Raw genomic sequence first — 16,529 nt, forward strand, 5'->3', positions numbered from 1 at the left:
CAAACGTGAGATAAAAACACATTTGCTGAACCAACCATGCTGCTTTAGCTTCCCCCTAGGAGGCTTTGAACTCTTTTTGTGGAGTGTCATGACTCATGTTTCAGAAGACTTGTACCCCAGCACTCCACATCGCAAGTGCAATGCTGTACCAGCTGTGCTACCGGGCAAGTTTAGTATGTCAGAAAAGCCATACATATAGATCCGGTTATGTAATGCAAACATCAAAATGTATTAGTTTACAAATCATGCACATGTAAAAGTGTTTTGAGGAGACAACATAGTATTGTGCAAGCAAATGCACAAGAATAAGTATTTATCATTTATTTGCGAATATAGCTGGAAACTGCAGTGAAATATATGTACAGGTACGTTTTTGTAGAAAGTGTAGGAAGAGTCACATATTTCCAATGAGCCTAGGTTGGGTTTCAATGATCTGATCACAAAGTGTTTTAGACACAAAGCATCTTTATACCCAGGCCTATGGGTTCTTTATAAGATAAATCATTGCTAAAGACAAAGTCTTGATTTTTGAAAGTGAATCTGCACTGGTGGATTGATGAAGATTCCAATCAATATTTCAGTTCAGCACCTCCAGATTGTTTTGTGAACTCCAGGTGAAGCTAGCGTGCAGGTTAGAAAATGGAGGAAACATTTCTGGCCCCTAAGTTTCATAAATGTTTAATGCTATAGTTTAATAATGTCCCATAGTGGAGGAAAAGAACATTGAGAACCCGATTTATTTAACAGATTTAAGTTACGGATCTGAAAAACAACATATTTTCAAAACAAAGTTGGTAGACCGCCTGAATGACTAGTCAGTCCTAAGTAAGCCCTGTCTGAGTTGTAGCACGGGGGTAGCTTGTGGGGATGTGGGTTTGAACCTGGCCTGGCTCATGTCTCAGTTGCATTCCCCCCTCTGTCTCCCTATTAGGGTTGGGTATTGTTTGAATTTGATCAATTCTGATTCCAATTCCGATTCCAATTCCTCTTATCGATTACGATTATTTTCGATTCCCAGTTTCGATTCCAATGTGATTAAATAATGATATCAAACATTTATCCTTAACCATTTATTGGAGCGGAATACCATGAACAAAAATCAACAGACTACATAAAGACTCTTTAAGAGCTGTTTGTGTGCAAAATAGAACTGCATGATTCTGGATAAATTGAGTTTTTTTTTCTTCCCCCCCAATGAAGTTGTGGTTCTCTCGTGATTCTGAAGAAAAAAAACATTAGACATCTAAACAAAATTACATGTAATTTATGAATTAATGATTAAATAACTCACTCAAGATGTACTTGTTTCATTACTGGATGAATCAGCGTTCTTGAACAAATCTCTTGTATGATTCAAAGACAAATACATTTTAAAGGGGTCATATGATGCAATTTCAATTTTTCCTTTCTCTTTGGAGTGTTACAAGCTCTTGGTGCATAAAGAAGATCTGTTAAGTTGCAAAGACTAAACTCTCAAATCCAAAGAGATATTCTTTATAAAAGTTAAGAGTCAACCACGCCTACCTAAAATAGTTTGAGTTTGTAAGAATTTTATTCCAAACAAATAAATATGTAATTTGATAAAATAAACATTTATTTTAAGTTGGTCTGCAACTAATAATTATTCGATAATCAATAATGATTGCTTCTTTGGATTAACTGATTTATCAGATTTTTTTTAAAAAGCCAGATATTTTTAGTATGGACAGTAGCACACAAACAAACAAAAGATGGACTGACCAGCTGAATGAAGAGGTTGTTTAGCTCTGTCAGTGGCTTGTTGATGAGCAGTAGTTCCTCTGCAGCCTCAGTGTCTTCATTACTGTCTGATCTCTACAAAAAAGAGAGAGAGCATTATTAGATCGAGAAGAAAAAGCAACAGGGAGAAAGCAGGGGAAGCAAATGGAAAAAAATGAGGACAGTCAGTCATTGGGGGGATGCTTAGAGAAGAGAACTCAAGACCCAACGCAGCAGAGGATTGAGCATCTGAGAGCTCATGTAATCATCACAGGAAGTACAGTAGCTTGAAGCTGGTGCTATTTTTAACAGAGACGCTCCTCAGAGGTGCTGGGGTCTCTGCACACTGCCCAGCTCTGCTGCCAGAATGGAACAATGTGTACAGCTCGCTGTCTACCAACAGCCACAACATCTTACTCTTTAGTAACAGCTGTCAGAGAGAAAGGGAGAGAGACAGACAAAAATAGACAACAACAGCAAAAATGCAAAAGAAATGCAAAGATGGTAAAACTAATGACATTATTTACTGTCTTTACATTTATTTTGAAAGATGAAAATCACGATTATGGTAAGGGGCGTTATATTTCTGACGAGTGCTTGCTGTGTTCGGCCAATCACAATGCACTGGGTCAGCTGGCCAATCAGAGCAGACTGCGCTTGTCGGAGGAGGGACTTTGTAGAAAACGAAGCGTTTGAGAGAGGCGGGGCATAGAGGACCTACAATAATGTACAGTATTTGAAAAATAATGTGTTTTTTGAACATTAAAGCATGTCAACATATTCTGTTACACCAAATAATGATCTTTAAAAAAGCATCATACACTCTTAAAAATAAAGGTGCTTCAAAAGGTTCTTCAGGCGATGCCATAGAAGAACCATTTTTGGTTCCACAAAGAACCATTCAGTCAAAGGTTCTTTAAAGAACCATCTCTTTCTTACCTTTTTGTAATCTGAAGAATGTTAAAGGTTCTTTATGGAACCATTTAGACAAAAAGGTTATTCTACGGCATCGTGAAGCACCTTTATTTTTAAGAGTGTATGACCCCTTTAAACTCCCTTTGCTCATTTCAAATATTAATGATGGAGCTCGGGCTGACATCGTGAGAGAAACGGTGAACGCGAGAGGGAAGGACAGTCAGTGCAGTGGGAAAAGTGTTCGGTAATGTCTCGCTCATCATTATCACCCAAATGAATTTGGGTTGCACAGACGCTTTTTTAATAAGCTTTGCATTTCTCTCTTTCGGTCGCTGTCTTTTTTTTCTCTCTGAGAACTGAATTCCATTACATGGTCCTTTTTTGCAATGTCCGTGCATTAACATGTATGGAAGGACGCTGAGTGAAAAACAAAGGCCTTGGGTGGATAATGAGGGTTGAGGAGGAACTGACAGGGGAGTGACTTCCTGTGAGTCCTGTGTGCCACATATTTGACTTTAAAGCGCTGAAGCACACCCGTAAAAATAGCACCGGGAACTATTAGACGTCAAAGTACTGGAAATTGAACATGAACGCTCGCACGCACAAGCTCGGTAGCTCTGACAAAGATGTCCACGGCGAGTAATTATGGGTGGCTGGATGTATCCTGCTGGTATCTGCATAGCAGTTGTCATTGCATAATCTAATCATCAGTGAGGAGAGGATCCAGACATGAACCCCCTAAAAGCATGCCTACGGCGACAGTAGCAGGCAAGCACTCCCTTATGACGGGGGGGCTGGGGGGTGTAGGGAAAGGAGGAAAGAGAGAGAAACAAGGAGGAGCTCAAGAAATGACAGAGTGAGAAATGTTTACAAACAAGAGGATGGGATGGGGAGGGTGAGAAAGGAAAAATTAAATATGAATGTTTAACTATGAACTACTGGAACGAGAAAAAGAGAATGAGAGGATTAACAGCAGTCTGTGACATGAGAAACGAGAAAGACCAAGAAAAATTAAGATAGGACATCTGCATTAATAATGGCTTGTTTCCACCTGTTTATTATTTGATAATCGATTAATCGGTTAAGTAATTCTTAATCAGATAAAAAAGCCTGATTTTTTTTTTTTCATTTTAATATTTATTTTTTAGTATTTTTATTGCACTGAAATAGATTTTCTGAAAAGTTTGTATCACACTCCAACACTGGACAAACTGGGGATATAAATGGGGATGTACATTTTTATTGTAGATGTAAAGATTTTTTATTTCTGGATGAAGAAGCAGAAAATAGAGGAATAAAGCATTAAATATTTATCAAGATATACACTAGAGGCAGATTTTTTATTTTATTATTATTTTATTTTAATTGTGTTATTATTATTAAAAAAAAATTTTCCATTATCGGTTTTTAGAAATTTTATTTATTAGTTGTTCCAGCCCTAGGTTAAAGAAGAAACAATAGCTTTTGACAATTTTCTGTTCAGTACAGAGTTACCATATCTTAGTGCTTCAAAAATCTCTTTTTGAAGAGAGAAAAAACAAAACAAAAACAAAACTCACTACTTGACCACAGTATCCTAATAGGTTGATGCTGAAGGACTAGTAGACCATCCTGACCCATCTATAATTTATGCAAAAGAAAAGGATAGAGGTGAAACTGATAGAAAATTTGTATGGAGGGGAAATTATTTTGGCACTTTCCCCAGTGGAGACTTTAGTGATAGTGTTTAAAGGAATGACTTTTACTTATATTATTTTCTCTGTGGCACAATGTTAATTAACACAGACCAAAAATGGTCTGTGACAAATAAAAACAAATAAATAAATAAAAACAGGCATCTCAAACCTCCTGACTCTAAAACTGACAAAATTCAGTTTCAATAACATTCAGTGGTTACATTTGTAAACGTATATGGGGTTAGACAGTAAACTTTAAGAAATATTAAATATATTAATACATTTGTAGTTTGTGTTGGAAGGAGACCTTACAATGACAATTGACAGAATAACTGTTAGTTCATGTTGTTAACTAATGTTAACAAATGGAAATTTATTGTAAAATGTTTCCATAATACAGTTTAAAATAATTGTTTTCTATTTTAATATATTTAATGATGTCAAAACTGAATTTTTAGCATAATTACTCACATGATCACACGAAATGAATCATTCTAATATGCCAATTTGGTTCTCAAAAAGTATGATTTTCATCAGTGTTAAAAAACAGTTGTGCTGCTTAATACTTTGTGGAAACGGTGATAGTTTATTTGATAGGATTCTTCAATTAAACAAAAACATATAAATCCTTTGTAACATTATAAATTTCTTGATTACCACTTTTGATCAATTTAATTTAAAATCCTTACTGAATAAAAGTATAAATTTCTTTCCAAAAAAAAAAAGAACAAAAAAATCTCTCTGGTCCCAAAATTTGGAACAATAGCATTATATCAAGTCAATATTTATTACATCTGCACAAACAAATTCACTAAAATGAATTTTTTTAAACTTCCAAATGATACATATGAGAGTATGAGGACAGTTTTGGGAGAATATGTTTGGTTTTGGCTCATTAGAGAAGATAAAGAAGTACTCTGCTCACTTAACTATAAAACTGCATGTGAAATATACTGTGACAAAAAACAGCAATTTAGACTTTTGTCACACTACATTGCTACAGTTTGGAAAGAGTGGTTGGTAACTGGAAAAGCTACAGTGTTTGCTACTAAGTGTATCAAACAAAAGTCTTTTTAATCTTCTCTCTTAAAAATACCTTTCACAGATTCAATAACACAAACCCTATGATCTTTGGCAATTGTCATTTTTGTGTGCAATATGCATCATGTGGGCCACACTGGGTAGCACATCAATGGCTGAGACTACAGTTTAATAGGCTTATTCACAAATGGGCATATTCATAAATTTAAACAAAATTGAAATCAGAGACAGATCTATACAGTAAGGAGGATAGAGGCCAATAAAGAATATGAGACAGAGAGACTGTCCTCCCAATTACATAGAAACGTACTTGGTTACTTACGTAACCTCGGTTCCCTGAGATACGGGAACGAGTACTGCATCGCTACATGCTTATGGGGAAAACTCATTTTTCGCCGAGGACTGAAGACTTTTACAATCATTGTAAATATCTCAGGGAACTGAGGTTACGCAAGTAACCGAGTAGGTTCCCTTTCGATACTTCACTCGTACTGCATCGCTAGATGCTTATGGGGAACCAATACAATCCCGCCGTGCCATTAAAGAGGAACAACTGACACAAACTGGCCTTGAGCATAAAAGGCTCAGAGGGACCAATTATAAGCAGGGCGAGCCCTGCAGTGGCAAGAGGCTGAACTCACTGAGGTCAGCCCAGTCTTGGATAATCGTTCCAACGGTTTCATACAGCCTCAGCACTACTGAAACGGCCAAGAGCATACCTGAAAAATTAGACTGCCTTAGGCAGGTGCGCATCCATTTAAGCAGATAGAATCCGAGCCTGCAAAGCCGGAACCGCCAAGATATAGAACCTGGTGAAAGTGGACAGCGAGGCTCAGCTGGCCGCATCACAAATGTCTGCTATGGACATGCCACTTGACCATGCCCAGGACGAGGCCAAGCCCCAAGTGGAATGGGCTTTGACTCCTATGGGGCTCTGAAGACCCAGGGAGGAGTATGCTAGTGCGATAGCGTCAACTAACCATTGAGAAATCCTCTGCTTTGTGACCAGGGACCCTTTGGTGTGGCCTCCAAAGTGTACGAAAAGTTGTTCCGACCGCCTGAATGGGGCAGAACGCTCTATGTAAATTCTAAGCGCCCTAACCGGGCAGAGAAAGTTACACTCCTGGTCCTTCTCAGGAGGAGGAAGCGCAGAGAGAGTAATAACCTGGGTTCTAAATGGGGTGTAGAGCACCTTAGGAATGCATCCCTGTCTTACTTTTAGGATGACTTTGGAGTCGTTAGGCCCAAACTCAAGACAGACAGGACTTACCGAGAGAGACTGCAAGCCACCTATTTGTTTAACTGATAGTAAAGCTAGTAGCGGAGCGGTTTTTAATGACAGTGTTTTAAAGTCTGCAGACTGTAGTGGCTCAAAGGGGGAGCCCTTGAGGGCTCTCAGGACCGTGGGCAGGTCCCACGCAGGGAACGTGGGGAACCGGGGCGGATTGAGCCTCCTGGATCCTCTCAGGAAACAGACAACTAAGTTGTTCCGGCCCACAGACTGTCCAGCTATAGGAGCATGGAAAGCTGCTATAGCTGCCACATAGACCTTGAGCGTGGAAGGGGAGCGGCCCTTGTAGGTAGGAAAACATCACTGATATGTCACATGAAACTGGGTCTTCCCCGCGGGTTGTGCACCAGGCAGAAAAGACCGACCACTTAAGGTCATAGAGGCGTCTCGTAGACGGGGTTCTAGCCTGTGAGATAGTATTCAAGACACTCTCAGGGAGATCTACTGATTCCCATCGAGAACCCAGAGGTGCAGAGTCCACAGCTCGGGCTGGGGGTGCCAAATCGTCCTGTTAGCCTGAGAGAGGAGGTCCTGCCTCAGGGGAATGGGCCACGGGGCTGCTGTTAGTTCCTCCAGATCAGGGTCACCAGAAGGACCATGTGTCTGTGTTCCCTGACTCGTCTAATTACCTGAGGGATCAGAACGATTGGGGGAAAAGCATACAGGAGGAGGTTGGGCCAATTGTGGGCCAATGCGTTCTTGCTCTTCGAAAAATAGGTTGGGCAATGAGAGTTGTCTTTTGAGGCAAAGAGGTTGACCTCTGCCCTGCCAAATATCTCCCAGATTCTCTGAACCGTTTTGGGGTGGAGCATCCACTCGTCTGAGGGGACGTTGCTCCGAGATAGCATGTCTGCTCCTCGGTTCAATATGCCGGGCACATCTGCTGCCCTCAATGAACGCAAGTTGAGATGTGCCCACTCCAAGAGGTGTTTTACCATCTCGAAAAGGAGCTGAGCCTGCCCTGGTGATTTATATATTTATATACTGTCATGCTGTCTGAGCGGACTAGCATGTGGTGTCCCTTCAGGCCTGGCAAGAAGGTCTGAAGTTCTGCCATCATCTCGAGACAGCTGATGTGTAGCCAGCTTTCTGCATCCGACCAGGAGCCGAAGGTCGGTCTGCCTTCGCACAGAGCTCCCCAACCAGCGTTGTATGCATCTGTCAAGACAACCTTCCTTCTGTGAATCAAACCCATAGTCATGCCCTGCTTGAGCCACTGTGGGTTTTTCCAAGGGGCAGAGCTGTTACACAGGTCTGGCTCACCCTGACATGAATGTGTCCATGATGCCACGCATGGGGCAGAATTTGAGGTTTCAGCCAGTACTGAAGGGGTCTCATGCGGAGCAGACCTAGCTGTAGTACTGGTGATGCAGAGGCCATGAGGCCCAGCATCTTTTGAAACGACTTGAGAGGGCGAGAGGCTCCGGTTTTGAAAGATGGCGCGAGCTGTTGTATGGCCAGTGCACATTCTGGCGCCACTACCGCCCTCATGTGGTTCAGTTCATTGGCTGGGAGACAGAGAGCTCTTGGCAAAATTGACCCTGAGTCCCAGGCGCTCTTATTGATTGAGAAGGAGGGACCTGTGGGATATTAGCTCGGCCTCTGACTGGGCTAAGATGAGCCAGTCATCGAGGTAATTCAGAATTCGGACTCCTGTCTGCCTCAGAGGGGAGAAAGCCGCATCCATGCACTTTGTAAAAGTGCGGGGAGCTAGCGACAGTCTGAAGGGCAGGACCGTGTACTGATATGCCACTCCCTCGAAGGCGAATCTCAAGAATCGTCTGTGATGGGGGGTTACCTGGATGTGAAAATAAGCATCTTTCAGACCAGAGAAAAGAACCAGTCCCCTGGGCGTATGTGCGAGAGGATCTGCTTCAGGGTAGTCATTCTGAAAGGCTGTTTTATGAGGGCACGGTTCAGGTGTCTGAGATCGAGGATGGGCCGGAGGCTGCCATCCTTTTTGGGGACGAGGAAGTAATGGCTGTAGAAGCCTGACTCGCTCTGAGCTGGCAGAACTGTCTTCTATGGCTCCTTTTGCCAGTAAATTCTTCAACTCGGATTGCAAGACGTGAGCGTCCTTGCTCTGCACTGAGGTGGAGACCACGCCACAGAACTGTGGGTTTTTTTGAGTGAACTGGAGTGAGTAACCATTTTATAATCCCCAGAACCCAGTCTGACACTCCGGAGATTGCCTGCCCATGGATTAGTTCGGGTGGGGAGTTGCCATGCGGGGACTTGACACTCGTGATAACTGAAAAAGGAAATGTGCTCTCATTTTTAAAATGTTTGCTTTTTATTTTTCTCGCTATAAGAGTGGCTGTTTGTGAGGGCGCTTTTAGAACGGGCCCCGTATTCACAACAGTTTAGAAGATAGATTTTAAATCTAATTCTCTATACAGACGCTAAAGCGCCCTCTCATGCTACTGACGTGGTTAGTGATAAACTAATGCTTTATTATATCTTGATAATTTTACACGCCTAAAAACACGTATGAAATACTCATTACATAATTCTTTGCATTTAACTGTATCCTGGGCCAGTTCTAGGGGAGTGCTAGAGGGAACGAAATGAAAGCAAGAGCACCTCATTTGAAGCTGTAGAAATAGGGTAGAGGTGAAACATTTTCCAAACGCTCCAGTTTGTATTTGTGTTTGAACTCTGGAGAGCTACAAAGGTTTCTATTTTCAACATGTTATTGTAGCATTGATCAATGTAGCCAATCACTGACATTTTTTGTTGATTTCTCGAACGCAATGGCTAAGCGTTGCATTGCAATGAAAGTGATAACCATAACAATGGACAGGACAAAAATATGTCCAAACAGACGTAGGCCACATTAAGGCTAGAGCACCCTCACTACTTTCAGAAGTCTCAGTGATTTGATTCTGGAACAGGGCCTGCCTGTATCTGAAGAAGTAGGAGAAAATATAATTTTACATATTTCTATATTTACCATATTAAAGCCTCCTGTGTATAGCACTCTAACACGATGTACTGTACGTGCTTTGAGCGATCATGCATGGTCCTCTCCAATATGGTGACCCAGATAGCACACACAATTATGAAAAAATTATACCCCAATATATAATTTCATGATACCATTAAAATTTCTGTAGGCGGGAATTATTTGTAATGAAATTCTAATGAGCCGCTTTGTGATATCACAAAGCCCGGAAAACAAACGCTGTAGTCCAAACGAGCCGTTCGTTGTAAAAGGGATTTTTAAAAAACTAAATATCTCCCTTTGGAGTGGACTTTGAGATTTGTAACTTTCTAATGCCCAAACATACACACTACACACCGACTAAAATAAATAAAAGTGAAAAAGCATAATAGGACCCCTTTAAATGTGAATCCTGCATGTTCCTCTTGCCTCTGTATGTATAAATGGCGGAAACGTGGTTTTGTTTACCACACAAATACTGAAGCACACGAGACGCTCGAGGTGATTTCCGGCCTCTGCGTCTCACTATATGACGGCATGAACAGAAAAACTTAATCTCCATTGCTGCTGTGAGAGTCACTTCGCAAGAATTTTACCATTTCATTTGAGAAAACTTGCATCATACTGTATACACACAGAAACTTCATGGCAACCTGTCAAAATAAAAGTAAGGTTTAACATGTAACAGAAATATATTACTCTTGTATTACTTTTGTACAGTATAATGTACATCTTTAAATATAAAATTTTCTATCAAATTTAAATAAAACAATTAAATTATAAAAATAAATATTACAACCAGATCAATCACTTAATTGTAGAAAAAAATAATATAATTATTAGCCTATTAAAAAATGTTTTAAAGGAATATTCACACAATTTTTCTTCCATGTATTAATTTCAACAGTAAACCTCAGTTTGTCTGCCAAAAAATAAAAAGGGTTTAATTTTCATTTGATTTAAAATAAATGTTTAATGCCTTCATTTGATTTTCAGAAAAATTAAAAAGAATTTCTGGGGGGGGAAAAAAAGAAAGAAAGAAAAAGTTTGTAGGGCCCTATTGTTTAAAATGTTGAAATTGAGACTTTTTGACTTATTTTTTCACCTGAAATGTTTTTGTAATTACACAAGAGTAAAGTACCGGAAAAAAGATACCGTTGGGTACTGGCACCGAAATTCAGGTACCGATACCGGTACCGTACCGGTTAAAATGTGAACGGTACCCAATCCTACATACATAGCATACAGTGCTGCTTGAAAGTTTGTAAACCCTTTAGAATTTTCTACATTTCTGCATAAATATGACCCAAAACATAATTAGATTTTCACACAAATCCTGAAAGTAGACAAAGAGAATCCAATCGAACAAAGGAGACAAAAATATATACTTTGTAATTTATTTATTGAGAAAAATGATCCAGTGTTAAATATTTGTGAGTGGCAAAAGTATGTGAATCTTTGCTTTCAGTATCTGGTGTGACCCCCTTTTGCAGCGATAACTGAAAGTAACGTTTCTTGTAACTGCTGATCAGTCCTGCACAACGGCTTGTAGGAATTTTAGCCCATTCCTCAGTACAGAACCACTTCAACTCTGTGATGTTGGTGGGTTTCCTCCTTTGAATTGCTTGCTTTAGGTCCTTCCACAAAATTTCAATTGGATTAAAGTCCGGAATTTGAATTCATTCCAAAACATTAACTTTGTTCTTCTTTAACCATTCTTTGGTAGAACAACTTGTGTGCTTGGGGTCATTGTCTTGCTGCATGACCCACTTTCTCTTGAGATTCAGTTCTCGGACAGATGCCCTGACATTTTCCTTCAGAATTTGCTGGTATAATTCAGAATTCATTGTTCCATCAATGATGGCAAGCCATCCTGTACCAGATGCAGCAAAACAGGCCCAAAACCATGATACTACCACCACCATGTTTCACAGATGGAATAAAGTTCTTATGCTGGAATGCAGTGTTTTCTTTCTCCAAACATAACGCTGCTCATTTAAACCAAAATGTTCTATATGGATCTCATCTATCCACTAAACATGTCTCCAGTATTCCTCTGGCTTGTCCACATGACATTTAGCAAACTGCACATGGGCAGCAATGTTCTTTTTGGAGAGCAGTGGCTTTATCCTTGAGACTTTGCCATGGACACCACGGTTGTTCAGTGTCCTCCTGATGATGGACTCATAAACATTAGCCAATGTGAGAAAGGCCTTTAGTTGCTTAGAAGTTAGTCAGCAGTCCTTTGAAACCTAGTGGACTTTTACACGTCTTGCTTTTAGTGTTCTTTGTTGGTGGACCACTCCTGGGGAGGGTAACAGTGGTCTTGAATTTCCTCTATTTGTACACAATCTGTCTGACTGTGGATTGGTGGAGTCCAAACTCTTTAGAGATGGCTTTGAAACCTTTTCTAGCCTGATGAGCAACACCAACTATTTTTTCTGAGGTTCTCAGAGATCTCATTTTTTTGTGCCATGATTCACTTCCTCAAACATGATCAAACTTTGATAGATCCCTGTTCTTTATATAAAACCGGGCACACACTGACACCTGATAGTCATCTCACTGATTAAAAACAGCTCTGAACAGATGGAATCTAATTTCAACTTCAAATTAACAGCTAATCCTAGAGATTCACATAATTTTGCTGCTCACAGATATGTAATATTGGATAATTTTCCTGAATAAATAAATAACAAAGTATATATTTTCATCTCATTTGTTTGATTGGGTTCTCTTTGTTAACTTTCAGGACTTGCATGAAAATCTGATGATTTTTTGGGTTATATTTATGCAGAAATATAGACAATTCTAAAGGGTTCACAAACTTTCAAGCAGCACTGTATATACAAAACAGGTCATGACATTCAGGAATCATCTAATATCATGTTACAACCCTGCAATACTAAAGATGCGATCACATTATTGAAAAGTCTATTGTCATTAGCGTAGTGATGTATAAAGCATGGTTCACATGGAAGACACTTTCAAACCAAGTAGCTTTCTGTTGGTCAGTGTGGTGAATTCACATCAGCGTTAATTTCGTTGACGAATAATTTTCGTCATAATTTGTCAACAACATTTTTGACATGACAACGAGACGATAACGAACAAAAACTCTTTCTGAATGACAAAAACTATGATGTAAATCTACTGACATTTTTGTCAACGAATAAAAACGAGACGAAAATGTTATGGAGGGACGATTTGGGAAGAGATTATTTGAGAATGAATCTGCTGCGTAGTTCGGAGGTTAGATGCATACATATGAACCGGCGGGACATAACCTAACATACACTTGCTGCACGTCGCATAAAATGTTCAAAAATGTCAATATGTGGAAGTAAGAGAAGAGCAGATATATGGATAAATCTGAAGACACAAGAGAGCACTCAATTCGGTCCAGTTTTCTGAGCGCAGACATTGAAGCATACACACAGAAAGCACGTCTCACAGCACACGAGTACTCTTTCGCGCCGCATGAACGTCCTACATACATAGCATACAGTGCTGCTTGAAAGTTTGTAAACCCTTTAGAATTTTCTACATTTCTGCATAAATATGACCCAAAACATAATTAGATTTACACACAAATCCTGAAAGTAGACAAAGAGAATCCAATCGAACAAAGGAGACAAAAATATATACTTTGTCATTTATTTATTGAGAAAAATGATCTGGTGTTAAATAATTGTGAGTGGCAAAATATGGGAATCTTTGCTTTCAGTATGTGACCCCCTTTTGCAGCAATAACTGCAAGTAATGTTTCTTGTAACTGCTGATCAGTCCTGCACAATGGCTTGTAGGAATTTTAGCCCATTCCTCAGTACAGAACCACTTCAACTCTGTGATGTTGGTGGGTTTCCTCCTTTGAATTGCTTGCTTTAGGTCCTTCCACAAAATTTCAATTGGATTAAAGTCCGGAATTTGAATTCATTCCAAAACATTAACTTTGTTCTTCTTTAACCATTCTTTGGTAGAACAACTTGTGTGCTTGGGGTCATTGTCTTGCTGCATGACCCACTTTCTCTTGAGATTCAGTTCTCGGACAGATGCCCTGACATTTTCCTTCAGAATTTGCTGGTATAATTCAGAATTCATTGTTCCATCAATGATGGCAAGCCATCCTGTACCAGATGCAGCAAAACAGGCCCAAAACCATGATACTACCACCACCATGTTTCACAGATGGAATAAAGTTCTTATGCTGGAATGCAGTGTTTTCTTTCTCCAAACATAACGCTGCTCATTTAAACCAAAATGTTCTATATGGATCTCATCTATCCACTAAACATGTCTCCAGTATTCCTCTGGCTTGTCCACATGACATTTAGCAAACTGCACATGGGCAGCAATGTTCTTTTTGGAGAGCAGTGGCTTTATCCTTGAGACTTTGCCATGGACACCACGGTTGTTCAGTGTCCTCCTGATGATGGACTCATAAACATTAGCCAATGTGAGAAAGGCCTTTAGTTGCTTAGAAGTTAGTCAGCAGTCCTTTGAAACCTAGTGGACTTTTACACGTCTTGCTTTTAGTGTTCTTTGTTGGTGGACCACTCCTGGGGAGGGTAACAGTGGTCTTGAATTTCCTCTATTTGTACACAATCTGTCTGACTGTGGATTGGTGGAGTCCAAACTCTTTAGAGATGGCTTTGAAACCTTTTCTAGCCTGATGAGCAACACCAACTATTTTTTCTGAGGTTCTCAGAGATCTCATTTTTTTGTGCCATGATTCACTTCCTCAAACACTGTGGATTCCAAACTCTTTAGAGATGGCTTTGAAACCTTTTCTAGCCTGATGAGCAACACCAACTATTTTTTCTGAGGTTCTCAGAGATCTCATTTTTTTGTGCCATGATTCACTTCCTCAAACATGATCAAACTTTGATAGATCCCTGTTCTTTATATAAAACCGGGCACACACTGACACCTGATAGTCATCTCACTGATTAAAAACAGCTCTGAACAGATGGAATCTAATTTCAACTTCAAATTAACAGCTAATCCTAGAGATTCACATAATTTTGCTGCTCACAGATATGTAATATTGGATAATTTTCCTGAATAAATAAATAACAAAGTATATATTTTCATCTCATTTGTTTGATTGGGTTCTCTTTGTTAACTTTCAGGACTTGCATGAAAATCTGATGATTTTTTGGGTTATATTTATGCAGAAATATAGACAATTCTAAAGGGTTCACAAACTTTCAAGCAGCACTGTATATACAAAACAGGCCATGACATTCAGGAATCATCTAATATCATGTTACAACCCTGCAATACTAAAGATGCGATCACATTATTGAAAAGTCTATTGTCATTAGCGTAGTGATGTATAAAGCATGGTTCACATGGAAGACACTTTCAAACCAAGTAGCTTTCTGTTGGTCAGTGTGGTGAATTCACATCAGCGTTAATTTCGTTGACGAATAATTTTCGTCATAATTTGTCAACAACATTTTTGACATGACAACGAGACGATAACGAACAAAAACTCTTTCTGAATGACAAAAACTATGATGTAAATCTACTGACATTTTTGTCAACGAATAAAAACGAGACGAAAATGTTATGGAGGGACGATTTGGGAAGAGATTATTTGAGAATGAATCTGCTGCGTAGTTCGGAGGTTAGATGCATACATATGAACCGGCGGGACATAACCTAACATACACTTGCTGCACGTCGCATAAAATGTTCAAAAATGTCAATATGTGGAAGTAAGAGAAGAGCAGATATATGGATAAATCTGAAGACACAAGAGAGCACTCAATTCGGTCCAGTTTTCTGAGCGCAGACATTGAAGCATACACACAGAAAGCACGTCTCACAGCACACGAGTACTCTTTCGCGCCGCATGAATGGAGAATTACACACAAAAGGATGTCGAATTGTCGAGTATTCACGTAAACACAGCTGATAATGTCTTAAGTGAACGTAAACAGTAGGGAGAACGTGTATCAGTACATTGCATCCATTGCAGCTGTGCATTCGATTTTAAAGGGATAGCAGCCTAATTTAGTTGCTATTGTTCGAGTCACTGATGTTAATCAAGCAACAAAAGAAAGACAGAAAATCACGCACTGCTCTTGACTGAAAAACTTTAGTAGCCCTAAAGATTAATCTAAATTTAATTATAGAAATAAATATGTCTGCTTGAAAGAATATATATGCTGGTGTATAGTGATATATACAGTATATATATAATTTTTTTTTTTTTTACTAAATGACATTGCCACCTACTGGCCTGGCATGCACAATACAGCATTTTTGCGGATATGTGTGAACAGGGATCGTTGTGTTGTCTATTTCCTTTTCTTAAACTTTTCAAAAACTAATCAAATTCTTCAGGATAACTACAAACAGGTCCATTTGATCAGGGTTGGAGCTAATCTCTGCAGGAAAGTGGATCTCTAGGGCCAGAGTTGCCCGGCAGCATTTTTACTGTATACTGTGCACTATTTACTCTACTGGACTAGACAGCAGAGTACATAGTGCATAGTATACAGTAAATACACAGAGATGGTACATCATTTAAGACACAACTATGGAAGGAAGACAGAAAAGAAAAGTTTTGTCGACTCAATAATCAGACCAAAATGAGACAAAGCTGCCCTTTAACATAATACACAGATCGGGGAAAACATCTCAGATTACTTATGTAACCATGGTTCCCTGAGTAGGGAACGAGACACTGCGTCCTCTAGGGGTCGCTATGGGGAACGCCTCGTCGTGACCCGTGTCTGAAGCATACATTGAAAAAACACCAACTCGTCACGGCAACAGCCATGACGTCACTACCGGTGTGTATAGTATAAATAGGCGCCGGGAGCACACATCATTCACTTCTTCATCTGAAGCTTGCGTCCGCAGCATGGCAAGAAACCTAGAGGACGCAGTGTCTCGTTCCCTACTCAGGGAA

General features: G+C 39.6%; 1 protein-coding gene across 1 annotated transcript in view; it reads right to left on the minus strand.

Annotated features, from left to right (window-relative positions):
- Positions 1-16,529, minus strand: part of LOC107564876 (serine/threonine-protein kinase ULK4-like) — a 139,421-nt gene that overhangs the window by 49,313 nt on the left and 73,579 nt on the right. Inside the window, exon 13 of the mRNA XM_016250049.1 lies at positions 1,741-1,833. Within this exon, the coding sequence (XP_016105535.1) occupies positions 1,741-1,833 (93 nt within the window). The remainder of the gene's footprint in view (positions 1-1,740; positions 1,834-16,529) is intronic.

This window comes from Sinocyclocheilus grahami, unplaced genomic scaffold (assembly GCF_001515645.1).
Source record: "Sinocyclocheilus grahami isolate Dianchi unplaced genomic scaffold, SAMN03320097.WGS_v1.1 scaffold968.1, whole genome shotgun sequence".
Taxonomy (NCBI): domain Eukaryota; kingdom Metazoa; phylum Chordata; class Actinopteri; order Cypriniformes; family Cyprinidae; genus Sinocyclocheilus; species Sinocyclocheilus grahami.